Raw genomic sequence first — 27923 nt, 5'->3', positions numbered from 1 at the left:
TTTCCTTCCCTGTGTCTAATAATGACTGAAATTTTCAATTTGTATTATGTATATTTTTTGTTTACTTGAGTGCAATCCTAAGTATGTAAAAATATTTCTTCTAATGTAAGACTTTATAATTATGGCTTAGATTTATTGGCTTGCTCTTAAAATATTTTTAGAGTACTCATGACTTCTTTTCCTCTTTGTAATTGGGACCTGTAAAACATGTGAACAAAATTTAAGGTGATAAAATCTTACATCCAAAATTCACATCTCAAAATTTGGAAGTATTGTTTGGGGATACTTTAAAACCTATCCTCTCCTCCTTTTACAAGAAATTAAACTCACAGATATCTGTACTGTTCAGCAACATCTTTTTAGTACCAATTTTAAGTTACAAATGTGTTTAATTCTTGATTTTTATAAGAGGCAGGCATTTCTTTTTAAAATTACTAAGGAACCTTAGTAAAAGTTTAATTCTTTACCACTTTTCTGTAAACCTTGGTTGACAATATGTCAAGCTTCCCTGGCAGAGTTAAAGACTGACCTGGTCTCTCTCTAACTTCACATTTGGCCATGTACTATTATCTAGTTCACTATGTGGCTCGCAGAAAGAAGGAGGGTTCTTGCACCATGAGTAAGTAACATTTCCTTGGGGAAGTCTTTTATGACTTTCCCCAACCCTATGCCCAGTGTAGATTAGGCTCTTTCTCTTTTTTTCTTAACATCCTATTCTTTTCCTTCTTGGCCCTCATAACAGATGTTTAGTTAAATATTTTTAAAATGTCATCTTTCCTATTACTGTTAGAACATAGATTTTATGTTCTAGTCTAGAGTGTATATGTATAGCAAATGCCTAAAACAGTGCCTGTTACTTACTAGGAGCTAAATAATATGATGGTTGAATGAATGATTAGTGTTGGATTTGATAGTTTGAAGGCATAATTTTTTTTCCTGGTAGATATGGATAATTGCTTTTTAACTAGTTGTATTGTAAAAGACCTTTGGGTGCATTGAATGGATAAAAGTTCATGTTTTAGAACAGTTGAGGCCTTGGATAATTTACTTTAGTTGTAATTATAGTCTTTGAAAGTTTGTGTCACATCTCTACATGTCCATAGAATATTAACTGTAGTATAAGAAATCTAATCTCTGTAATTGAATTGATATCTCTTAGGGGATATTTCCTTTCAGATTAAACATTTCTTTAAAGACAGTTTTATGTGGTGATTTGGTACTTAAATGCCAAGTCTCATTATCAAATTAAGTACGATAATGTATTTTCATTGTTCATATGTCTCTACATATCTCATAATAGGACTCTCGTATTTTGCTTTTTCTCATTATAGGTTTGTGAATATTCTTACATTCAGCCTCTAATAACTAGAACTGTGCATGCTTATATAGTTGCCTAGTATTTGGGTACTCATTGTCCATTCATTCACTCATTCTTTTAGTCAACTAATATTTATTGAGTACTGTCTTCCACATTGGTTATGTATATTGAGAGAAGGAAAAATGATTTCTGTTCTTCTAAAGTTTAGTGTATTATGTTAATGCTTTATTATTGTATGTTGCATTTATCATTAACAAAAGATAATCTGGCTTGTCATGAATTTATTTTATAGATGCTCCTGAGGTTTCAGTAACAGGCTATGATGGAAATTGGTTTGTAGGAAGAAAAGGTGTTAATCTCAAGTGTAATGCTGATGCAAATCCACCACCCTTCAAATCTGTGTGGAGCAGGTAACAATGTTAGATACTTCTAAAGATAAATTATTGCAAAGTGAAAAATATTATTAAATCGTATTTAAAGTAATTTTTATCAGTGTAATACATGATAATAGTAATAGCTGAAAATTAAATTAAATGAAGAGTTTCTAAGTGTTCTTCTGTCCCACCTCTCCCCACCATCCTTCTCCCACAGTTCTATTCCTCAGAGGCTACTTTAGCAATTCCTTCTGGTAGTTACCATCATAGGTCTTAAACCTAAGATTTACTAATTTTTAACACTATCAACTTATTATGATAAATGAAAATTTAATTTTGTCTCCCCCTTCACACACAAACATGCTCATATATATTCCAATGTTTCATAGCCCCAGTGAAATTAAGCTACTTTTAGTTCAACTCTGTAATCATTGTTTGCCTCCCAATGACAGATGAATATTATTTACTGAGAGCTAAGTAGTATACTGGAATTCTGTTTTCTTTTGTCTAAAGCTATTTGTTTTCCCTGAGGCTAATAATTGCTTCTTTTTACTTGTGTAGTTTACTGTCTGAGTATCCTTAATTCTCTTTACCTATTAAATTTCAAACTTATACTGAAGTTTTCCTTTGTATTTCTCAGTATTGGGGGCTCTTCTCCAGTATAGAGACTTGTATCTGTCAACTGTGGATAATTTTCTTATTTTTCTTATTCTCTGTTCATTTTTCATAGCATCTTTTTCTTGTTTTATGCATGGTAGTGTCTTCTTGTTCCTTCCTAGGGATACTAGAGTTGTTTCCTCTGCGGAGAGTTTTTTCTGCTTTCTACCTACTGTCTCTTTTGTTCCTCCAAGGTTTTGGTGGTTTTTTGTGTTTGTTTGTTTTTGTTTTTGGTTTTTTTACTGAGGAAGATTGACCCTGAGCTAACATCTGTTGCCAATTTTCCTCTTTTTGCTTGAGGAAGATTGTTGATGAGCTAATATCTGTGCCAGTCTTCCTCTATTTTGTATGTGGGATGCCACAGCATGGCTCAGCAAGTGATGTGTTGGTCTGTGCCTGGGATCTGAACCCACAAACCCTGGGCCACTGAGGTAGAGCATGTGAACTTAACCCCTATGCTACTGGGCCAGCCCCTCAAGTTTCTTTGTTTGGTCTTTTATTTTGTAGATGTTCCTTAATTTCTCAGTGTCCAGTCATTTCACATTGATGTATTAAAATAAAATGCTGAGTGGAAACTGCCTCTATAATGAGGATTACTCATTAGTAGATTCTACTTAGAGTGATCAGGTAGAGAGCTCGTTATTTTCCTGGGGAAGCTTCAGATGGCACTTATGGAAGAGTGGAGGTCTTTTTTTCATGACCGTTCAGTTTATTTATTGAATTAACCTTCATTCTTTTGCTTAAAACATAAATGCCTGGTAACTGTACAGAGTTGGGAGGAGTCTATTGTCTTTTCAACTTTCAGCTAATCTTATTTCTAGCCCTCTGCCTCACTCTGGCCTTCTGCAGTACAGTGAGTCAAATTCCAAATCTTCCTTGTGTTCTTTGGACCAAATTGGCTGCTTTCTCATCTGTTTGCCTTCTGCAAGCACTTCTTCAGCCCAAAGCAGAACTTTTCAGCCTTGGCACTCTTGACATTTTGCACTGGGTAAATGTTTGTTGTGGGAGGCAGTGCTGTGAATTGTAGGACATTTAACAGCATCCCTGGCCTCTGTTCTCTAGAGCAAGTAGCACTTTGCTCTCCCCGTCTCTCCCTCCGTCTCCCAGTTGTGGCAACCAAAAATGTCCCCAGACATGCTGCCAGCCAACAATGTCTCCAGATGTGCCAAACACCCCTCACAGACAAAATCACTCTTGATTGAGGAACACTGGCCTGAGGCGTAGATTGTTTTCTCCTTCTGCTTTCTGTCTTCTAAAAGTTTGTTGAAGCATCTTGTCTGATGAATCCTGCCTCCTGTTCTGTTTCTCCTCATGAGTTTTTAATAGCTTTTTAATTCCTTTACTCTTGTTTTAGGTGGGATTTTGTGGGAGCAGGGAAACAGTGTATTTGGTCAATCTATTGTCTTTAAGCAAAGGTACAATTTTAAAAATAGAGAGGGCCTTTTTCACTTACATTTTCTTAAAAGTGGGGAGCAGTTATTGGGTAAGATGTGTGATAGGGTATTTCTGAAAGTCTTAGAATTCTGAGTTCTCATCCTAGTGTCTGTAGTTGGAGATGTCTTTTTTGAGTAAGTTATTTAACCTCTCTAATCTTTTGTTCCTATTGATAATAGTACTTTATAGAGTTTTTACTAAGGTAGAGAAAGTGGATATAAATCACATAACGTAGGTAAAAGCGTAGATGATGCTTAGCATGTCATTTGTTGTTGAGTTTAATGTGATGTTTAGATTTTTCTTCCTGTGGCTTATTTGAATGAACAACTTTAAAGGATTATAAGCCATGTTTATATTTCTCAGAAAGGGAATAGAATTTTGGGCCCAAAGTATAGAGATAATTGATAAGATATGTATGTTCACTCTTATCCTTCTAGAGAAAGAGTTCACCTTTTGAAAACTAATGCATGTAAAAAATGTTCTTTCCAAAGTCCTCTTAAGAAGAAGTTTGTGTGTTTTTGTTTTTAGTTTTTAAACCATGTAAATATTACCTTTATCCTTCAATGCTAAATTAAAGTACTAACAACTGCATGGTAAATAGTAAGTTTCTATTGAATGGACGAGTGGATGAGCTTTTTGAAAACCTACTTATCTCAAACTATAGTAGTAGAGTGCCTGGGTTTACTTGACTTTTATCCTCTTATCTTAAAAAATAACTTATGGACTTTAAAAACAGTTTCAAAATAAAGACCTGTTGGTGGTGTTTTTTTCTTTTTTCTGTACCCTAAGGTTGCAAAAATGATGTATAACAGTATAGTTAGTTCCATTGCAGTGAATGGCTTTAGAGTTCTTATAGTGAGATTTTATTCCTGTTATGGGTTATAGTAATGTTTATACTAGATAGAACCTCTTAGTAAAATTAGTATAGGCACTGTTTAAACAGAGCTACTATTGATACTAAAAGGTGCCTTGGTTTTTATTATTACAGATGCCCACCTTGCAAATGAAATTCTTTTATAAGAAAACCCTTCTTTGTGCTTTAGAAACTAACAATCTTTGGATGGGGCACAGTATAGATTTGCTTAGTATTAAATGGTGCTCTTTAAATATGTTACAGCAGGTGCTAAAACATTATCATTTACTTAGATGACTTTTCTTTAAGAAAATTGTAGATATATCATGAATAGATCTGTAATTCACTGAGGATTATTTTAATTCCTTTGATATTTCAAATAATATACTTTTCTAATTTTCCAAGTTTTCTTTAAAATCACTGTTTTTTTCCTCTCCTTCCTTCCTATTCTAATATATTTGCCTAGCTATACTTAGATGAATGGATATTTTGAAAGAATGGATACTCTTAATGGACTTTATTAGTTCATCTTTATTAAAATGAAAATTCATAACTTATATGCTTTCATTTCATAGTGAATTTTACCTGAATGATGCTGGTTCTTTACTAACACTTCAAAAATATAATATCTTATTTAAATAGCTGTCAATGAATAGAGTCTTAAATATTTAAAATAATTTCATGCTTTTTAAAATCTAGGTTGGATGGACAGTGGCCTGATGGTTTATTGGCTTCAGACAATACTCTTCATTTTGTCCATCCACTGACTTTCAATTATTCCGGTGTTTATGTCTGTAAAGTGACCAATTCTCTTGGTCAAAGAAGTGATCAAAAGGTCATCTACATTTCAGGTAAGTTACTATCTACTTGAAAATGTGTTACTTAAATTATTCCTATAAGGACAATCATGACAATAATACTGTGACCTACGTGGTAATTTATACTTGTGAAGGTACAGATTCCTCAGGTTGGGGTTTTCCAAATAATCTAAAAGAGGTATATTAAAGTGTATATTTTAAGACCTATGTATATAGTTAATTTTTCAGTTAAATAGTATTAACCATTCCTTTTCTAGGTAGTGTGTGCACTTTTCTAGGTTCTTTCATCTTTACACCAAGAACAGACATTAGGTTTGTTTGGTTGGTTGGTTGGTTTTGGTGGCTGCTCTACCCACAAGTGTCTGATAAGTAAAATGGGATATCAACTTTGATGACCTGGCTTATTAAATAACATTGTATGTCACTCAATATGGGACTATACCAGAGTAGGTTACTGAGAGGTGAAGTAGGAATGCTACCGAAAATGTTCTAATGAAATAAAATTTAAGCTGTTTCTTATTGTAAGTCCTTAAGCCACTAAGAACTTAGATTTTTCACATTCTGTTTGTTTCATTGTGAACATTTTTGTTAATTTGACTGAGTATAAATTTGGATAGTCACAAAATTTAGTTAGAGCTAAAAATATTTTTTTTCTGGATGTGGCTATAAATAATAAATTATCAATGGAATGCTTATTTATAAAAATTTATAAAATATTTTGAGCATCTCCTACTGACTCTAAGAATGTAGCAATCTTCTTGTCTAATAAATGGAAAATTAAAGGAAAAAGGAAAAGAACCTTGAGAAATGCAGGTTTGTATGGTAGTTATAAAATAGTTAAGATTTTTATCTCTGTTCAAATCTAAAACTAACTAAACTACAGATTTTAGAGCAGTTTTAGATTTGCTTTAATGTTGTATGCTCAGTCATTATATGGTCACTCACTCTAAAAACAGTCTTCCTTATTCTTTCTTGTGGCACTTACCACCATTGGTAGTTGTGTGCATTTATTTACTTATTATCTCTTCTCATTAAGCAGTTTTTGTTTGCTTTATTTACCGTCTTAGACTCAGCACTTACTTAGTACCTGGCACATGATAGGGACTCAAATATTTTTTTGTATGAATCTCACAAGAAGCTTAAAGCTGTCACATCCCAGCCTAGCCCTTTCTGCCAGCAGCAGTGCTTTAGTGGAAATCTGAATGAGATTAAAGAGTAATATATTAGTTTCCCTTTCTTCCCTTAGGAGTCTTTTATTGAAAAAAGAATCTTAAATCCACAGGAGATGCATATTTAAAATGTAGTTACCTAAAGACTGCTTACTTTTTTTTTTTCTGTAGTACAAAGTTTGGTGTGAGATTTTACTTGTAATTCTTAGGCGCAATGTATTATATTTGTGTAATCATTTAAGTAAAGGCTCAGTTTGGGCATTCTTATATATACCGATTTCATTGGTGATATCCTAAATTTATACCTTTTGACATTCTGGGTCCACATCCCAGTACTCCTGACTTGTGTGTCTAACTGCCTGTTAATGGTCATTAATGCTATGTAGAAATATAATAGGCATTTATAACTTAACATTCAAAACTGAGGTCTTGATCTTTCTCCTGCCCCTTGCCACCAAACATCTTCCTCCAACAGTCTTCCTCCTTTCAGTTATTGGTAGCTCCATCCTTACATGTGCTCAGGGTATAATCCTTGATACTTATCTTTGATTTTTGATTTTTCTTTCATACCCCACCCAATCCATCAACAAATCGATGCCAGCTCTCCCATTATATTATATGCAGAACTTACCAGTTCTCCACTGCTAGCATTTTGGTCCAAGCCATCAGAAACCCTTTCTTCACTATTAGAACAGCCATTTAATCTTCCTACTTTCAGCCTGTTATCAAATGAGCAGGCAGAATGATCCTTTTAAAGCACATGTCAGATCATGTCACTTCTCTCCTCCAAACCTTCCATGGTCTTCCCATTTTACCCACAGTGAAAACCGTATCTTTACAATGACTCATAAGGCTCTGTACATGGTCTGGTCCTAGGTTGTCTCTCTGCCCTCATCTCTTATCTCCCTTGCTCACTTAACTTCCGCCACACCAGCCTCCTTGTTTTTCCTTGAACATAACAGGCACATTCCTACCTCAGAGTCTTTGCACTTGTTGTTTCTACTGTCTGGAATGCTCTTCAGATATCCTTATGGATCTTTCACTCGCTTCCTTTAGATCTTTGCTCACATACCACCTTCACGTCTGTATTTCAAATTCAAAACTTCTCCTTTACTACTTTCTGACCTCTTTCTCTGCCTTATTTTCTCTACAGTACTTACTGCCATGTGGTAGGCTACATATTTTATTTATATGCTTGTCTGTTCTTACCCCCACTAGAACATAAGTCCTAAGAGGACAGGATTATTATCTGCTTTAATTACTATATTCCCACCATCTGCAATAATGTTTAGCATGTAATAGGTATTCAGTAAACTTTTGTTGCATGAATGAATAAATTTGAGAAGAAAACAATCAGAAAAGAATTAAAAATCCGGAGTCTGCTTTTATGTTTATTTTCTTTGACAAAGGAACTAATGTAATACGGGTGGTGAACTTTACACATTTTTTTATCAACCTCTACTGAATCATGTAAGAGGGGAAATCGAATTTTGAGTAAATATGGTTTACTGAGAAAAATTACAGTTAATTACCACTAAGTACTTCAGAAAAAGATAGCATTATATGAGATAGTTTTCTTCAAGTAATCATCAAGAATTAGACTTTACCTTTCTATCCAAAGTCTTTAATATAGTACCTTATGCTGATTTTAGTTAATTTCTCTAAGAGCTTCTTGCAGTATATCAAGTATCCTAGATATAATATTGCCTTTCTAAAATGACTAGTAAAGCCTCGTAGGCTTTTATCAGAATAAAAGGCCATATCAAACCATTAGTCTTTTTTTTATTGTAACTTATATGTACTCTTTTTCCTCTAGGAAAAAATTTTACCTTAGTATTAAAATTGATATTTTAAAATTTCAGAAATGATTTTTAAAAATATTTATGAAAAGAATGTATCTTATGACTGGAGATTAAAAGTTCTGCTCAGAACAGAGTAGAGTTGGCAACTCTGTTTGAGAGAAATTGTTCATAATTTTATTACACATTGTCCTATATTGGTATGCATAAGATTTTGGACAAGAGGTGATTGATTCAAGATTGCAGTACATATTCAACTTTAGTTGTTACTCATGGGTACGGTGGCTCTTTGTCCAGTACTAACCAACTGCTGTAAATTGTCGTTTTCTTGTTGCTTTTGGTATGTCTTTTTTTTCTTAACTGATACTTCTTCTCTTTGAGAATAGAGAAGCAAATTTTTACATATCACATAAGTTCCCCTGTGCCTAAAACTCAAAGTATATTCCTATGAAAATACTGAATTTTACATTGTTGATTTCACATCAAGGATCCAGACATAATATCAGACTTAAGACTTAGCAGTCCTTAAACTTTAAAATTCATAGATTTTGTTTATTTAAACAATTCATATAAAGTCTAAAAGAAAAAGAAATAATTGATTTAATTTCTTTCAACATAATATTTATTAGGCTGAAATATACTTTATAGCAACAGAGGCCTTACTGGACTCTTTATTTTCCTATTTGACAGACCTCATTAATTTGAAAAAGAAACTTAAGAAGTTCTTCATTTGGGTGTGGAGAATGCAGTCTACTAGTTCATTACATTTGTTATATACTCGTTTATCACATATTTAGCAAAGGATGTAAAAAAATATTGTTTGAAAAAATAAGGAATGCTGTTGGGAAGGATTTTAAGTGATGATAATTAAGTAGCTATTAGTGATTTCAAAATAGTCCTCCTGCCACTTTACATGAATTGTGACTCTTACTGCAATTATCTTGGAGTACAGCAAGAATTAGAAAACATGAATCATTGTTGTATATGCATTGTTATATGTCCATTGCTTAAAATACAAAATAATAAAGTATTATCAGTAGTCCTTCTTTCATGGAATCATATTAGTAGTGAGGCTGTGCTATTTTTAACACTGGTTGAGAAGGGGATGGTAGGTTAAAAAGTTTCTAGAACCTCTGACAAAATTAAATAACAAGATTTTTAAATAGGTTTTTTTTTTTGGTTACTCTTTTTTTAGTTAGATTTTCTCAAAGCTATATTTTGTTAAATCTGAGTTAAATAGACAGTAGACATCTATCTGTGTTCACATAGAGAACACTGCAAGTAAAAATAAGAAATGTCAGGGATTTTGTGTTTTTTTGAGGAAGATTAGCCTTGGGCTAACATCTGCTGCCAATCCTCCTCTTTTTGTTGCCCATCTTCCTCTATTTTTCTTTTCATTTCTTCTCCCTGAAACCCCCCAGTACATAGTTGATGTATTTTAGATGTGGGTCCTTCTAGTTGTGGGATGTGGGATGCCACCTCAGCATGGCTTGATGAGCAGTGCTAGGTCCATGCCCAGGATCTAAACTGGTGAAACCCTGGGCCACCGAAGCAGAGTGCATGAACTTAACCACTTGGCCTCGGGGCCAGCCTCGAAATGTCAGTGATTTTTAGTTTTTATTTTTAGGATACTTGGTAAAAATGTTCAGTTAGATATCTTAGACTTGGTGAAAACTCAGATGTATGCAATCTTCTGAGAAAAAATAGCATTTCATTAAGAGCTGTCAAAAACTCTTAAAATCTTATGTTCACAAAAATGTGTGAATTATGACTAATTACTTAGGTGATTTGTAGTTTTGTTTAAGCATGCCGATACCAGTATTGTAATCCTTTCTTCTTTGGGAATCATTGTAAAGTTCACATTTAATACTTAAAACTTGACTTTTCCGTAAGTCCTCTCCTTTCAGAAAATACAAAAATTGTCTTACAAATGATTGATTTTTAGTTTGTTTCCTTAATATTCTGGTTCTGTGAAGTTGGATTATATAAGGCTTTATACTTTTATACTAGAAATGATCCTACAATTCCACAATTGTTTTTTTAAAGATTGGTTTGGTCAGCTAGTGAATGTGTTTTCACAAATTAAAACTCTTCCTTGATTCACTTACTTACATAGAATCTGGTAACTAATATTCACTTCAAGGTGCTTGACAGGATTGCCTGTTATATTGGTTTAAGCTCACAGGAAATTAGTTATGCTGTGCTTGTTAAATTTTATACTGTACTTGCTAAATTTTTACCACATTCTATACATATGGCATTCCGTGATGAAACCTGTTTCAGTAAGTATTTTTCTTTAGCTTGTAATTTTAGAATAACTTACCCCATGTAGATTTAGTATTTTTCTAACAATCATTTTTTAAAAGCTCTATCAGTACCACTCATTTAAAAATTAATTATAGGAGGTTACCATTTGGGTCATTTATTTTTGTCTATGAAGAAATTCAAGATTTTTTAACTCATTCTTTCTTCAAACTCAAGAATTTTGTGTAACATGACCTACAAATACCACTTAATTGACAATTAACCAGTCTTTAATTTTTACTATTTATGTTTAGTTGCTTTTTAATATTAATGGCTATTTACTTTGTAACCTAGTGGCAATACACAGGATCATTTGCATCTAATATTCAAGTATTATTAGAATGTTCTCTCTAAAATATTAGCTACTCTTTTTGGAACTCGGTCCTAAAGCAATGTGACATTAAATTTTGCAAATATGGTTGAAATTCCTCAATTTCCTAAATGTTCATATATCCTGCCCGTGGGGTATAGACATGATGACGTTTTTGTAACACTTTATAACTTGTTTTTACTTTGTGTATTAGTCTCATTTGATAATAATCCATTTGGCTAACACAGTTTAAACAATGCTTTTATTTTGTAAATTGCTAAATAACGGTATGTATTACATATATCCTTTCTAAAAATTGAACAATTCTCTTTATTTAAGGAAAATATTTTTGAGAGAATTATTAAACCAACAGCTTATACTGTGGCCACTTAACAAGACTCTATAGTTTTTCATTCTTTTAAAGATTAAGTTCAGATCTTACAATAAACAATATTAGGTAAAGATGGATATTAAGAAAACATACTTTAATTTTTTCATTCTTTCATTTTATTTCCTAGTGCTACTGGCTAAGAAAATGTATGTTTGCATTATTTCATTTAATTTAGTTTTTTGGTGTGATAATTCTTAAGCCAGCTGTATATAGGACACTTAAGTAATACTCTTCATTAAAAAAAAATATTCCTTGGAGTACAATATTATGCAAAAACTTGGAGTAGAATAATTTAGGATTTACACTGTAGGTAATTTTTCATTCCTTTTACTTCATTGGTAACTGTCAGTTTTGTTATTTTTAATAAAATGTGTAAGTAGCACTACATTCTAATCTTAAATCAAATTAAGAATGAAAAACTATTGTTACTATGAATATATATTCATTAACTGTGCTGTCTGTTCAACTTGCTCCTGGATCAGCCTGCATTGACATTCTTTGCTTTTCTGTGTCTTGTCTATCTTTACTGTTTCCATTAGATCCTCCTACTACTACCACCCTTCAGCCTACAGTTCAGTGGCATCCCTCAACTGCTGACATCGAGGATCTAGCAACAGAACCAAAAAAATTGCCCTTCCCATTGTCAACTTTGGCAACAATTAAGGATGACACAATTGGCACGATCATTGCTAGTGTAGTGGGTGGGGCTCTCTTCATAGTACTTGTAAGTGTTTTGGCTGGAATATTCTGCTATAGGAGAAGACGGACGTTTCGTGGAGACTATTTTGCCAAGAACTACATTCCACCATCAGATATGCAAAAAGAATCACAAATAGATGTTCTTCAACAAGATGAGCTTGATTCTTACCCAGACAGTGTAAAAAAAGAAAACAAAAATCCAGTGAACAATCTAATACGGAAAGACTATTTAGAAGAGCCTGAAAAAACACAGTGGAACAATGTAGAAAATCTCAATAGGTTTGAAAGACCAATGGGTTATTATGAAGATCAAAAAATGGAAATGAAGTTTGTCAGCGATGGACATTATGACGAAAATGAAGATGATTTAGTTTCACATGTAGATGGTTCCGTAATTTCCAGGAGGGAGTGGTATGTTTAGCAATCACTAAATGTGACTTAACAATGTATAATCTTTCATTCATACTAGTTGATCATTTTCAGATTGTTCATACTTTTTCTTGAGGAAGAATAAGCTTTTTCAACTTGATTTTCAAGCTTACTTTTTATATTCTAATTTGACAAATGAAAATGTAAAATCTGGGTTAAATGTATCTGAGCTGCTTTACAATTTTTTTTCAATGCTGTACTACTGTCTCAAGATTTAAATTTTAATGCAGAGTACTTTATTGGTCTGAGGCACACAGGTAAGAAGAAATGTCAGCATTAAATGTATGACTTTTTTTGGTACAAAAAATTAAAAAACAAAAGGAAACTACCTTGGCATTGTGTATTAAATGTTTACCTAAGACTATAATCTCAAGTATAATGTTTGTTAAACATATACCTCTCAAAATTTATCACCACTGAATACTACATCAAAATTGACTATAAACTAATTCAAGAAATGTTTATATATATTTTTAGTATACAAAAAATATTCAGCCTGGTGAAACACCTTTCCTTTTCAAACATTATTTTCTAAGTTTCTATACAAATGGAATCTTTACCTCTGCATTTTAATGAGCCTTGCCATAATTACTGTAGAGTGGCTTTTCAAAGATATTTTGTTGCACTAAAACTGTGGTAGTAAATGCAGTGAATGTGATGTGTGGAAGAGTATAATTAGCTGATCAATATTTTTGTCCAAAATACATGCAAGAGTAATAAAAACGCCTTTTAAACATAATTATTACAATTTCTTTCATCTCTGGAGGACAATTTTTACATTGTCATATGAACATGGATTTTGGTGCATTAAGTGGTAATTTTGTTTTAATGCTTTATGTCCTAAATATAAGAATAATATGAAAAGATGGCACACAGTTTAGTACAGACAGGGCATTTCAGTATATGAAAAAACATGGGTAAACTTGGGAGTACCAGTTTTAGAAATGAGACATATCAGCCAAGAATCTATACAAAGAATTTTCTAGACCATCTTGTTTTAGTCATTTAATGTTGATGTAGTTCAAACGGGTAAATATGCAGAAAAAAATAGAATAAACTTGGAAATTTGTGGTTTAAGAAGAAAAATCTGAATTATAGAACTCATCACTAACGCTTGCTGATGGATATTGGCAAATCATCCTGGTATTTTTTACTCCTAAATGTATGTGTGTGTTTCAAGATTTTTGTTTTTCCGATTAAAACTGGAAACATCATGAGGTGTTTTACGTTTTTGCTTTTTACGTAATTAAGTATATCCTTTCCAGAAATCATGTAATTTTTGAGAAAGAAATGTCGTCTAAATCTTCAAATGTAGATCTTCTTTGTAACGTAATTAAATTGCTTCTACAGTGAAGTCCCATAAAATTGTAATAATGACAACTATTTTGAAGCCCAAAGAACACCTTTTTTTCTGTAGATGATTCATTTGAAAAAAGGACTGTGTAGAATTGCCTTAGGTGTTTTGCCAGGAAATTGAAGTGGAGGTTAGTAGGAGAATCATAAATTAAATAAATTATTTTGTTAATAAAAAGGCAAAGTAGGTACTTTTTTTCAACCCTCCCAACCACCCCCCTCCTGATCCTTGTCAAAGCTAAAAAAATGTTTTAAAAGGCAAAGTTCTAACATGTTTATAGAATTTTGCGAGTAGTGAAGGCTTTATTCTAAATGATTATGACCTAGTTTTCTTTGTTTTAACTAGCAGTGTTTTGTGGAAATTAGAAACCTATTTTCTTTCTTTTCCCAAACACTTATTGTAAGACTATAATATGGGTTAAGGATACAGTTAAGTAAAGTTCACGATTATCTTGTTAAAAATATCTAGTTTTATATATAATTAACCACTGCTGTACAAATAATAAGACGCTTTGGTCCAAGTCATTGGAAGAAAACTTTCTTGATACTAACCTATGATTTGAAGTGGCTTTATTTTTTAAATTTAAATATCAACAGTAATATGGCCACAAGGAAGATGGGTCTAAAATTTTTTCCCTGAAAGATGTACATTTGTGTCTTTTTTGATCAAAATTTCATCTTTAGAGCAATGATTTGAAATTCTATATTAATCCGAGCAGGCTAATCACATTTAGAATAGTATATAAATCTCAACTTGAGTATAATCTGAAGGAAATTAATGTATTTCAAGAATTGTATTTCAAAAATATAAATATTTGCTTAGCGATAATGAACTTCCTTGTATATTGTGGTCATTGTGCAGTTAGATTATTTATTTTTTTTTTGGTGGGAGAGGCTGACATGGAAAACTTCAAGTGAGTATTTGATGTATTCTGTATCCTTAATCGAAATCATTTGGCAAACTAAATTTCAAATTTTAAGAATCTGATACTAATACTTAAGACTTTCTGAAGCATTGCACTGTTAGAATTTTGTTTACTGTACATAGACTTGTTTGTAAACATCAATAGTCATATTAAATAAACATTTTGTTAATTAATTTTGAATATCAGTGATGTGCACAGCTAATTGATAGGTATATCAATTATATATCCTGCTCTCAGAAAAGGTGGAAGAATAGTTTCCTTTTACTTTGGCCATGTTTATATTTATTTCTCTCATATTCTTTAAACTTTTTTCATTTTTGTATTCACTTTAGGGCTGTCTTTCACACTGGTTAAAATATTTCAATAATACAATGGAGATGAATGCAACTCTTATTTTTTCCTACCATTTTTAGTGAAATACATTGAAACTTTAATAGGGTAAGGACTAACTTTAAAGTGATACTTGAGAAGTAGTTTATAGTTGAAAGGTTCAGTATTTTACCACGTGCCTAAAAGGTTTCTATTTGATATCTAACATAAAAGAAACCATTAAGGTTTTTCAGTAGTAAATATTACTTTGGATAGCCATTTATAGGGAAGTTTTATAAAGATAACCCTGGCTAAATGTTTAGCATAAGGGGCTTTAGGAAATGCAATGTGTAAGTACAAAATTTGAAAGAAACGTAGCAATTTTATATTCAAAATCGTCTGATTTGAGTTTGATTCTCCTTTGGGTAAATATTGCTAAAACAAAGTATATGAACAAGTAAGAAGTTACTGATATGTGGAAGCAATCAATGTAAAATATAAGAAAGGAAGAAGTAGTACCTATATTGAATTTTTAATTCTAATAGGGGAATGATTTACAGACTGAATTGTTTTTCCTGTTTTCTTGTTAATTAGAAATGTATCATCCTTAAAAAGCTCCTTTCTCAAATTTTTGGTATGTTGAGTTTGAATTTAATTTTAATTTGTACCAGTGTTTTTTTGTTTCATTTTGTTTTTTTCATATTGAGTTACTTATCAGGTGGTAGCCCCAATAGCTGTGCAACAAATCTTTAAATAAAAGTTAAAAAAAATTCTTTAGAGGCATATTTCTGTAACAAGCCTTTGGCTCTGTATTGCCTTATTTGTCTTTGTTACGATATTTGCTGGAGTGGGTGAGTGAGTGAGTGAGTGAGTGTGTGTGTGTTTGTGTAAGTAACCTATTTTCATTAATGATGTTTTGTGGGAATTATAAACCTATTTTATTTCTCTTCCCAAAAAAGACTATAGCAGGTTAAGGATAGAGTTAGATAAATTTTGAGGAAGCATCTAAGTTGACTTTTAGCCATTATAGAATTTGCTTTTAATTAACCGTTTGATTCCCATCTCTTACATACACATCATGAATAACATTCTCCAGAATCATGAATTATCTTGTCTCTCTAGCCCTAGCAGTTAAACCAAATTTTAAATATTTTTGCTGTGACTTTGACATAAGTCAAATTTTATATATTTCAGCCTGGAATTAACACATTTCATAAGATATTTTTTAGGTTGGCATTTAGTGTTTTTCACTTATTGCTTGTGAGCTGCTTTGATTAGAAATGCCATTGTTTCTAATTGTTTGTAATTATGTTTTCCCTGTTTCCTATCTGTGATATTTAAAATTATTAAACATTTTTTCCCTAAACTTTAAATTATTTTAGAGCAAGCAGCAGTTTTTTAAAGTATATATAACGTAATTCGACTGGATTAACTTTGGTGTCTTTCTTGTTATGCCAGTAAAAGTTCATGCATGAAAGAATCATTGGAGTAGTGTACACAGTATACCAACTTTTTAAGGTTTTAAAAAATACTTTGTTTCTATTTTCTATTCCAGTAAACTTCACTTTTGTTTTTTTCAATACATAGCTACTTTGAGTTGAGTAGTGGTAGGTTTCCACCAAGAACTTGAAACAAAACATTGCTTGCAAAAGCTTTTGTGGGATTTACCCTTACAGGGAGCATTTCTTTTCTTGAACCTTGATAATTTTTATTTTATCATGTTTATTTCAATTTAGAACGATAAAACTTGATTCAATTTTGAGGGGTCTTATTTCACTTGCCTTTTAGTTAATGGCTGCTGTTTATTCTGGCTGGGCACTATGGATGAAACAGAGTGAAACTGAATTTAGTGGAATAACTTCAAAATATAAATAATCCTAAAAACTTGAGAATAATTCAAGGCCTCATTTCCTTACATGCATAATATTTCTGTTGAGACATGATACCTAATTTCAGTCTCAGTTATGAGAAATATCTCAGGGAAAACCAAGTCTTGAATGGATGGGTTGATCTCAGAGCCAGAGGTTACTAGATCTCGTCCTTGGCCTCTCTTTTTAAAAAACGTTCTAGGAGCCGGCTCCTTGGCCGAGTGGTTAAGTTCGCGCGCTCCGCTGCGGCGGCCCAGGGTTCGGATCCTGGGCGCGGACATGGCACCGCTTGTCAGGACACGTTGAGGCAGCGTCCCACGTCCCACAACTAGAAGGACCTGCAACTAAGATATACAACTGTGTACAGGGGGCTCTTGGGGAGATAAAGCATAAAAAAAAAAAAAAAAAAGATTGGCAACAGTTGTTAGCCCAGGTGCCAATCTTAAAAAAAAACAAAACAAAAAAACATTCTATTATGGAAGATTATACACAAGACAGAATTATGAAATGAACCTCTATTTACTTCAGTTATTATCAACTCATGGTCAATCTTGTTTCATTTAAACTCGTACCCACATTATCCCTCCTGCCATTAGTTCATCTGTGAGTATATCAGTATGTAGCTCTAAAAGATAGGAAACGTTTAGAAAAAGTAACCACAGATTCATTATTACACCAAAAATTAGTAATTCCTTAACATCGAGTATCTAGTGAGTATTCAAATTTCTAACATACTTTTTCAGTTTTGACTGGAATCCAAATAAGATTCATATGTTATGATTGGTTGAAATGCCTTAGTTATATGTTCTCCGCACTGCTGCCCCATGCCTCTGTTTTTCCCTTGCAATTTATTTGTTGGAGAAATGGCTTCATTTGTCCTACAGTTTCCCAGTTTCGATTGTGCGAATTGCATGTCTGTATTCTTTGTAAATTGATGGTGAGAGCTAGAGCCTTGACAAGATTAAGGTTTAATTTGGGGGGGCAAGATTACTTCTTAAGCTGAGGTATGTTCTTCCATCAGGAGGCACATAATGCCTGCTTTTCTTTTGTTATGGCACCCATTTGATGCTCCAAGCCTAGATCTACTAACAGGGAACCTACTTAATGTCTAGATCTGTTAACTTTGTTCTTTTACCATACCATGTGCTTTGATTTCTGAATAATTATGTCCATGCTGGTGCTTTCTGAAATTCTCTTCCGTCCATTTTCCACACTGGGGAACCAGTCTGTATTCAAAATCCAGCTCAAATGGATAGCTTTATGAAACTTACCTTTCTCCTTTAGAATTAATAACTGCTGCCCGTATTCTTTTATGTCAACTTAGATCTACTCTACCATAACTTCACGCTTTATTCTCGTTTTGACTTATCTTCTCTAGGTCAGTGCTCTTCAAAAGTTTTGACTGTACGTATCAGTTAAAAATTAGTATGTACTCCTAATATGTACAAGTTTCTAAATTATATAAATGCTTCTATAGAAGATTGCTATGTACATTGTAAAATATTCAAAAATGAACATTTTAACATCTGATGAAATACTATTTTAAAAATATTAATTTTTTTCTCACTAAAACAGAATTTGGGAAAACAATGTGATTGAACTTCATTTTAAAAGTTAACTTCTTTTCTCACTAAAACATTTTTGAGAAAACTGCATCATCGAATTTGCTTCATTTGGTTTTTTAATTTTGGTTTTATACTTTTTGATTCAGTGATTCAAAGGTGTGATTCTAGTATACTTTCATAGTTGGTTTTTAGGTATGATAGCTACAGTGCTACCTCTCAAAAACAAGTAGATTCAAATGGAAGAAGTCCATTGTGGAGGCCTTAACAGTTTTCATCCCAACTACTGTTTATAGAGCTTGTCTTCATGTTCAAGATGTTTGGTTTTTCGATATCCTGCTAATCCCAATGACCTCACTTCTCACATTAGCTACAATTTCAGCACAGTATGGGTTTAGCGTGAGGTTTATTGTTAATTAAGAGTGAATGTAAGTCTCTATTTTATTTGGCTTGCTAACGAATTTGAATTTTTTTGGTTGATGTCACATCTGATTAGATTGCCATGCTTTTACTTCATAATGTAACTGATAAAGTTTGTGTATTATTGGTGTTATCTTCATTCTGCCAGTTCTTTGCAAGAATGGTATTTACTAGGAAGGAATCCTTATTAGTATGTAGCACGGATTAGCACGGATACCCTCACTTGGTCCATGTGTCAGATGTTTACCTGTCTCAGGGCACCCATGTCATGCCTCCTTTACATTTTTTACTAAGTCTAGATAAGTTGTTAGTTCATTCAGCTGAGCTCTCATACATCACAATGTGTCACAAGATGCTGACTGTACTGAGAGGGAACAACCAAGTGAATTTGTAACTGTCTACTGGATTTCGTTCTGGAACTATCCCACTCCACACTTCTTGTAGGATATTGTTGGTGTCCTGTGTGGCTGGACAACACCTGACACATGGACCAAGTGGGGCTGACAGTGCCAATCCATGTATTAATACTAGTACAACATTTATTTTTATTAAATGCCCTCTCCCCACCTTTTTTTAGATGTGATAATCTCTTCTTATACTTCATTGGAAAATTATGTATTTTTAAGGATTCTGTGACCCCACTTGGGGATTTGGCTCTTGATTGTGATGACAGGGACGATGTAAAATTCATCCTGCATTCCTAGCCCTTAGCACAAGGCCTGTTACATGTTAGGTTAATATTGGTCGTTTGTTGGATGAGAGGCTGAGGAGACTGACCTGACCCAAATAGAAGACTTTTAGTAAAAAGTAATGAGGTAAATATTTGGATGGTTGTAAATAATTAGCTGTCATATTGAAAAGATAAGCATTAAAAGGGGCTATTGAAAAATAAAAGATGGGATATATTTATGGGGAAAATTGGTAATACAGTGATATGTATTATGGGAGCAAATAAAAGGTGGGAAGATAAGTTTGTAGAGTGTCACATTAACCTGTGAATCACGTGATGGCATCACTGAGGTTTTGGTGAAGGGAATGAAGAGAAAAAAGAGGATGAAACTTAACATTTCAATTAATTATTAAAACTCGTTTCAATGTAAGTGTGAAAAGAGACTGTAGATTTCTATACTCACCCATTTTGAATGATTTTAGCAAATTGATGTAAACAAGTATTTTAGGATATTTAATAGTATTTAATTTTTAAAAATATTGTCATACCTCAGTTTCAGATATGAATTAGGTGAACAAATGTTTGAATAGCTTTCACATATTTTTTTATTCATTTGTATCAGAGTAAGACTTTAATTCAGTTTAACATCTGTAATATTTATACATGCAAATATTTTTTAAAAAGTAATGAAAGTTATTTCTTACATCTGTACTGAGTTTTTTGGTATGATTTGTAACTGGTTTTTGAACATTTTCCACATGAGACTTATGCCTGGTACCTTTAATTGTGGTCAGTATACTATTGTATTGAGGAATGCTATTTTTCTGTTTTTGAAGGTGAGTTTCCAAAGTATGTGGGTTAATATAGCTGCTGTGATAACAGGAAGCTGTACTTCTGAGAGACACACACACCAACCCTTTAAAGCTAAATATTTTAACGCTTTTGTCTTTTTGTCTTCTTCTGCTTGTAAGCATTTAATTAGATTTAGTAGAACATCTCTTTAGGTGATGATGTTGTTTCATGTCATTCACTCAGTAAACTAGCTTAACATTTAAAAATGCCAAATTTTTATATATTTGCTTACTTAACTTTTTTCTCCTTGTAGTGGTTTTATTGGGATATAGAATCTATGTAGCTTATGTGGACAGGGATGTGGGAAAGGCAATGCTGGGGCTCAATTCTCAATTTTCATCAAAGTTCTTTGACTTGAATGCAGGAAATTTCATCTCTTCCTTTGCGTGCTAGTGTTCATCACTTGTTACTACCCTTAGAATATTAATACTCTTAAGTATATTCTTTTTTATAAATTAGAAGAATCAGAAAAGGAAATATGAAATATATCCCTATATGTATTTAACATAATTAATTTGCCTGTATATAGATTATCCAATTGGTAAATAGATTCATACCTAACTTTTCTTCCAGTTGTTCATTTCAGTACTTTCTAACCTTTTCTGATACTGAGAAATGTGCAAAAAAGAGAGGATAAATAAGAATAAAGATTGAATGGAGCCAGGTGAAATAAATATGCGCAAATTAAGATAGAAGGAAGTGTTATGGGATATATATAGTCAAGTCTCAGTTATAGAATCCCAGAGCTAGAAATTATAAGGCTAACGGTAGTCTGCTGGATAAAGTAGACCATAATTAAATGTTTAAAAATACGTGTTTAGACTTCAGAATTACTTTAGGATATTAAAAATAGTATATATTCAGATTTGGGAATTACTATATTGAAAGCCTGTGATTATGTTTATTACTTACAAAGCACTACCAAATTTAATATTATTGCTAAGATTAAATCAAAGGCTTTCTTGGAGGGAGTGTGAGATTTGATAAAGAATTTATAGTGATTTTGTACATTGAGGATCTTAATTTGGGCTAATTCAAAGAGCAACCTGAGTTTTTGAAAAATAATTTCACAAGTATTGCTATAAATATGACATTAACTTTGTCATTATCATCAAAAGAAGAACACTAAATTCTGTACACTTAGGCAAAAATGGTAGCTGCTGAGTGTAGAATAGAAGGATTACTCCTAAATCATCCCAGATCTCTTTTTCACATTTACAAAAGCAGAGTAATATTTGACTATCTTGAATTGCAAATCTTTTTGTCATCTATCACATATTCAAATGGAGATAGTAGCGATTAGAGAAATGAGCAAGAACAGGAAGATAAACCAGATGTGTATTGGCAAATGAGGGTACCCTCCTGAGTGACTGAACTGATTATATTGTTTAAAATAATTGTATATTTTACTATTTTTAGATTCTTTCGCTGTTTGAAAGGTTATTGAAATGGGTTACTTGCCATTCATTGGTATAAGATTTTTAGTCTAGAATGAGGCAATAAAATGGCCCATTAATAAACCCAGTATTGTTAGTTTGCTAAAGAATTTTTTTCTTTTTTTGAGGAAGATTGGCGCTGAGCTAACATCTGTGCCAATCCTCTTCCATTTTGTATGTGGGATGCTGCCACAGAGTGGCTTGACAAGCAATGTGTAAGTTTGTGCCCAGGATCTGAACCCACCAACCCCAGGCTGCCAAATCGGAGCACACGAACCTAACCACTGGTCCAACCCCTAAAGAAATTTTTATAATTGGAGAGAAAGTAAAACATTCTTTTAGCAATCTAAAACACCATGTAACTCACATTTTAATAAAAACAAGAGTTGGAGAATATTTCTAAATATGTGTTTAAATGGAAATATTATGATGCTAAGTAGGTGAAACATGTTTCAAAACTGATAGTGCTTTAATTTCGTTTAAATTTGCCACGTCTGGATCCCAACAGTAATTGCAATTATTTAAGAGTATATGTGAATGTCAATCTAAGTGAAAGCTGAGTTCTTTGTTACCAAATAGGGGGCCCAAAAGGAGAGTCTACGTTAGATGTTGCAAAAAAACATTCTCTCCCAACAAGGGTGTAAGGGCGATGGTTCCTCTCCTACCCAACCTTGCTTTGTTTCACTCTGTGTTCTCCAATACTCACTGATTGAATGACTGGGAAGAACATGTAGCTTTAGGACTGCAGTGTCTTCATTTAATAGAATGTTATATCTTTCGTATTGGATAGAAAGACAAAACAAAATCGTGTATATTAAAGGTACTTAGTAACTGCTGAGTCACCCCACAAAATTTAATTACTGGATTTAATGTGGCTGAAATTGTCAAAATAATACTTACACAGAAGGGTTGATCATTTTGTCATATCCATATACTTAGATTTGAAAATATATAGTTAGAATTTTAGTCAATTCCCTTATTTGAGGGTTCGTAAAATAGGGTGACAGTTTTTCAGAATTGTGAGAATTGCTAACTGCTAAATATCTGTTTAAAATCCTTGTAAAATTTGTGGGGCAGACTGGGAAAGAGAATTTGATGTTCAGAAATGATATAGTGTGTCTATAGCCAGGAGAAGGCAAAGAATTTCCATTTAATTTTATAGTAGAGACACTATCTTAAGTATGCTTTGTATCAAATGTGCATGAATTAAGAGAAATTATCTGCAACAAGTACTGTTTTAATACTACTATTTTTAAACCTCTTAAATTTTACAATGTTACTTTTGACTATATTGATTTGGTCTGGGATATGTTTTGTTTTCTCTTTTGCCCCTTTTTGAAGGTTTTTGGTTTCGGTAAGATAATTTATTTTATATTTAATAGAACAAAAATGGTAAATGTCTATATTGTTGGTTAACTCTATTAAAGAATACTGAAATTTTTTTGTTTGTCTTATCACCTTTTAGAGTAAGAACTTAAAATAGTTTTCTCTATCTCCTTTTCTCCTCCAGGCATTTTTGCCCATAGAGAATAGACTCCCTCATTGATATCTGACTAGGGATATTCTTTTCATAACTTGAAAAAAAGCAAAGCTGGAGTGCTAAGGTGACATCTTACAAGGAAGAAGGGTGTTAAACATAATGCTACAAAAAGTAATGAATCAAATTTGGGGTCCTCTGAACTTGCTGTTGGATAGCATACTTCAGTCAAATAGTCCTTGCACATTGTAGAAATTAGGGTAGCAAATTTAAGAATTCTTCTAAAAATTGTTTGAAAAGCCTAATTTTTGTTACTTTACAGATGTTCCATTTAAGCAGACATCTTCCATAGCCGTAGCTGGAGCTGTAATTGGAGCTGTCCTTGCCCTTTTCATCATTGCTATCTTTGTGACTGTGCTGCTGACTCCTCGAAAAAAGAGGCCATCCTATCTTGACAAAGTGTAGGTAACATTTTTGCCTGTGTTCAGCTATGAATATTTAGTATGCATCAGTCTTTACATCTTTACAGCTACTCATATGTAAAGTGTCTGGGAGATAGAAGTAAAGGTACTGTGAGAGCTTTGTGAGATGACCACGGTTTCATCAGAATGTCTCAGACTACATGTAGGTAAATAAATGGTGTCGAGGAGCTACTGGAGACAAATATGGTAGACACCTTTTCCACCTACAGTATATTAGACATCTTTCCAAATGCTAACATAGTGACACTTCGTGTTGTCCTGCCTTCTGAATAAAAATGCTGGTCTTTGATGAAGTAGTTGAAAGACATAAAAAATCTTATAAGTTTAACTCTTCTTCAGATTGTATATGCCTATCTTACATATAGATACAACTTAACTTTCAACTGCTTAGAGTTATTAAATACATCGAGTTTTAAAGCTTTTTCCTTGAAGAATTTTGGTTTTGGTGATTTTTTTTCTGAGGAAGACTGGCCCTGAGTTAATATCTGTGCCAGTCTGCCACCACTTTATATGTGGGTCGCCACTGCACCATGGCTGACAAGTGGTGTGGGTCTGCGCCCAGGATCCAAACCCATGAACCCGGCCGCCGAAGTGGAGTGCACTGAACTTAACCACTATGCCACGGGGCCAGCCCCAAAATGTGCATCTTTTTTATTTAAAGAGAAAGCAATGTTTTTGGCCCAATCATTGAGATAGAATTATAAAGCAGAAATTGCTCTTTACTATAGAATCAAAAGACCAAAGTTCCCAGTTCACTTAATTCCATCAACGGCTTTGTTGCTTCATCTGTGAAATGTGAATAGTACTTTTCCTACTTACCTCACATGGTTGTGATGAGAGCAGAATAAGATAATGTTTATGGACAGTGAAGTTCGATACAAATGGCGTTATTTCTTGTGTAGTTATTTATGTTTTTGTGTTAGAAACTAAGGCTGGCTCTCAAAGAATGTATTTCTTCTGTCTTCGTAAATGCTTTATGTGGATCTCTGCCTCCCTAATCTGGCACAGTGACAGCACTAATCTCTTAGGATTGAAGACACCTGAGTGTTATCTTAGCTCTGTCACCATCAAATGAGTGGTATGACCCCAAACAAGTCATGTTGCCATAGGCCTCAGTTTTCTCCCCTAAATGACCTATGGCACATTGGAGCTATAAACTTGCTGTGATTTTTGTTCAATGAAAGGAGATAATTACTTTAAATACAAGGACTGTAAAGTGCTCTTTCAGTGCCATACCTGTAAGACTAGGGTGCTTTAATATTTCAAGAGTAAGTAGCATGTGGTTAACTTCATCTTAGTTCTCAAATTATCTCAGGTTTTTCTACAATTTCAAAAACATAATATACTAGTAGGCTAGGAAATCCCTATAATCATTTTATGTACTCTTTGAATTCTATTCATTTAAAATATTATTTCATGCCCACCTTGAGAAGTTATAAGGCCACAGAGAATTTGTAATTACTTTGGCCTCTGTAGCTTTTATTCTCTTTATCCTTTAACATAGGTAACATTTCTGTTTGATTTACTAATCACAAGTACTAAAAGTTAGTTATATGTGATCTTCGAAAGTATGAGAATACATAAAAAATTATTTTCTAAAATGCAGAGAGCTAAAGGTTATATTTAATTCTTTTGTTGTAACTCAACAATGTTTAAAATATATGAAAATATTGTGTTTTTTAATAGATTAGGTCATTTTGGCAAAAATAAATGTGTTCCCGAAGGATGTAATGGTCCCTGTTTATTTCAAGTGGCAAGATTTATAATAGTCTGTAGATTGAAAATTTTAATTTGCATGATGAATAGTCTGAGAGTTGACCATGGCTTTTGAAAATTAGTTTTGGAAGTATTTTCAAAATACAGTATAAACGTTTTTCATTATCTTTTTAAGATATAGCCTTTTAAATTGCTTTTATGACACTTCGGAGGAAGGTGCCTTCCCTTACACATTTGACTGTCTTTAAAGTGTTGATAAGCACAGTTAGATATAAAAATGTGCAATACTGAAGTAAATTAGTATGTGCTAGCTTACTTGCTTAATAATTTTCAAAAAATTCTTCTACTTTATTTGCTTCTTTAAAAATGAATCACTTAGATTGGTCCTAAACACTGGAACCTTTAAAATCAATTTACTTTTTTTTTTTCCATCTATGATAGGTTAATGGAAATATAAGAACTGAATTAAACATGTACTAATAAAAATATTAGTATGAGGAAAATGTCCTCAAAACTTGAGAACCTTAATTGTCCCTCCTTTTTTTCTTTTTTGCTAAATGTGGCAGTCACGTTTTTTAACCTTTTTAATGCAGGATCGACCTTCCACCCACACATAAACCACCTGCTATGTATGAAGAACGATCCCCCACTTTGCCTCAAAAAGACCTTCTATATCAGGTAAATTTTCGTGAGTATACCTAAAGTAGAATGAAATAAAATAGAAAATACTAAGCAATGTATATTATTTAGTCATTTTCCATTAAATATTGCATAATATTATATAATCATTTCTTTGAAACATTTAGGGGATCAAATTTTGTCTACAGATTGCTAAGAAAGGAAGTTATGGTTAATGTAGCTACGATACATCAACAGTGTATTTATTAGTATAATTTTTATTTTTTTGCTGAGGAAGATTGGCCCTGAATGACCATCTGTTGCCAATCTTCCTCTTTTTGCTTGAGGAATATTTGCCCTGAGCTAACATCTGTGCCAGTCTTCCTCTATTTTTTATGTGGGTCACTGCCACAGTATGTCCACCAACAGGTAGTGTAGGTCCATGCCTAAGAACCAAACCCAGGTAGCCGAAGCAGAGTGCACCAAACTTAACCACTAGGCCATGGGAATGGCCCTGGGAGTAGAAATTTTTACTAAAAGCATATGGCTGAAGACTTATTATTTTATTGACATACAGATTCATTGTAAAATATGCATTTTTATATAAAATAAAAGGTAGAAAAATTGAATTATTTTGTAGGGTATAACGAAGAGCTCTTTTTCCCTGGAGTACATATTTTTGTTTCTTTTCAGTATACTCAAGGTCTAAATTTTAGCATTCCTTTATTTAGCAACAAAACATTTATATTCCAGTTTAAAAGTCTGGGTATGAATATTGGACCCCATATTAGATTTATGATAACTTTTAAAATTTCTTTTGGAATCATTTCACAGTAATTCATGTAAAAGTATTGTTTTCAAGGCATTTGTCTCATGTTCTACACCTAAAGTAATATGCTCTATTTGGGAAAGCTTAAGCCATCAGAATATTTGAATACTTTTATTAGCTTTTGTTTTTTGGTTTGTTTTTGTTATTTTTTTTCTCTATCACTCATGCAGTCTATTGGGGCTCAACCGTGTACTGGGGTTTATTACCTGTTGGAATATCCTATAATATGTTTCTCCTAAAATATTTCTTATATCTTCACCTTGAGTAAGGCAAATCATTTGCCCACCAATTAATTAATTTAATTTGCTAGAAAGACTCCAGTGGAATTTATCTGTTAAGATGTTCTCCACTTCTGTTCCTTAGCTGAGCATATAGTCAGTCTACTGCCTGGGCACCGGGCAGGGAGGAGCATTCTCTGGCATGTGCATTCACTGATAATGGGCACCAGTTTTGCATCTTACACAAGTTTGGTGTCTTAGGAGTGAAGATGTACAATCTTTTCAAACCTCTTGTTTTCACCTAAACAGTGTAGACTCACCATCTCTTTTGGCAAATAAATGAGCTTAACAAGTAGTATGAAATGTCAACAAAATAATTAGCTAGAGTGCTTGTTAGTTGCTACAGAAGGATAGCTGGCTTCCTCCCTCCACAAAGCTGGTAATTAACCAGAGGATTTCTAGATTCATTTTTGGGAATTTTGTTAGAATGTTGTTAATAATTTTCTAGGACAACCCTAATTGCATATAATTTTATTCTTGTCTGTAAAATCAGTTGATTTTATAACTTGTTGTTACTTAATATTTTTAAATTAAATATGTATAGAAGCTTATGAATTGGAAAAAAATTATTT

At 32.9% G+C, this 27923-nt stretch overlaps 1 protein-coding gene across 3 annotated transcripts in view; it reads left to right on the top strand.

The window, feature by feature from the left end:
• Nucleotides 1–27923, top strand: part of NECTIN3 (nectin cell adhesion molecule 3) — a 135444-nt gene that overhangs the window by 47047 nt on the left and 60474 nt on the right. For 2 of the 3 annotated variants that reach the window (XM_070582765.1, XM_070582763.1), the window contains 3 exons: nucleotides 1611–1728; nucleotides 5336–5487; nucleotides 11967–15926. In XM_070582765.1, coding sequence (XP_070438866.1) covers nucleotides 1611–1728; nucleotides 5336–5487; nucleotides 11967–12547 — 851 coding nt within the window. In that variant the 3' untranslated portion in view covers nucleotides 12548–15926. Of the gene's footprint in view, nucleotides 1–1610; nucleotides 1729–5335; nucleotides 5488–11966; nucleotides 15927–23750; nucleotides 23890–26219; nucleotides 26305–27923 lie in introns of those variants that run through there. The other variant, XM_070582764.1, reaches the window with a different exon arrangement.

The sequence above is a fragment of the Equus przewalskii genome, chromosome 18 (assembly GCF_037783145.1).
Source record: "Equus przewalskii isolate Varuska chromosome 18, EquPr2, whole genome shotgun sequence".
Taxonomy (NCBI): domain Eukaryota; kingdom Metazoa; phylum Chordata; class Mammalia; order Perissodactyla; family Equidae; genus Equus; species Equus przewalskii.
This window is presented reverse-complemented; position numbering and strand designations above follow the sequence as displayed.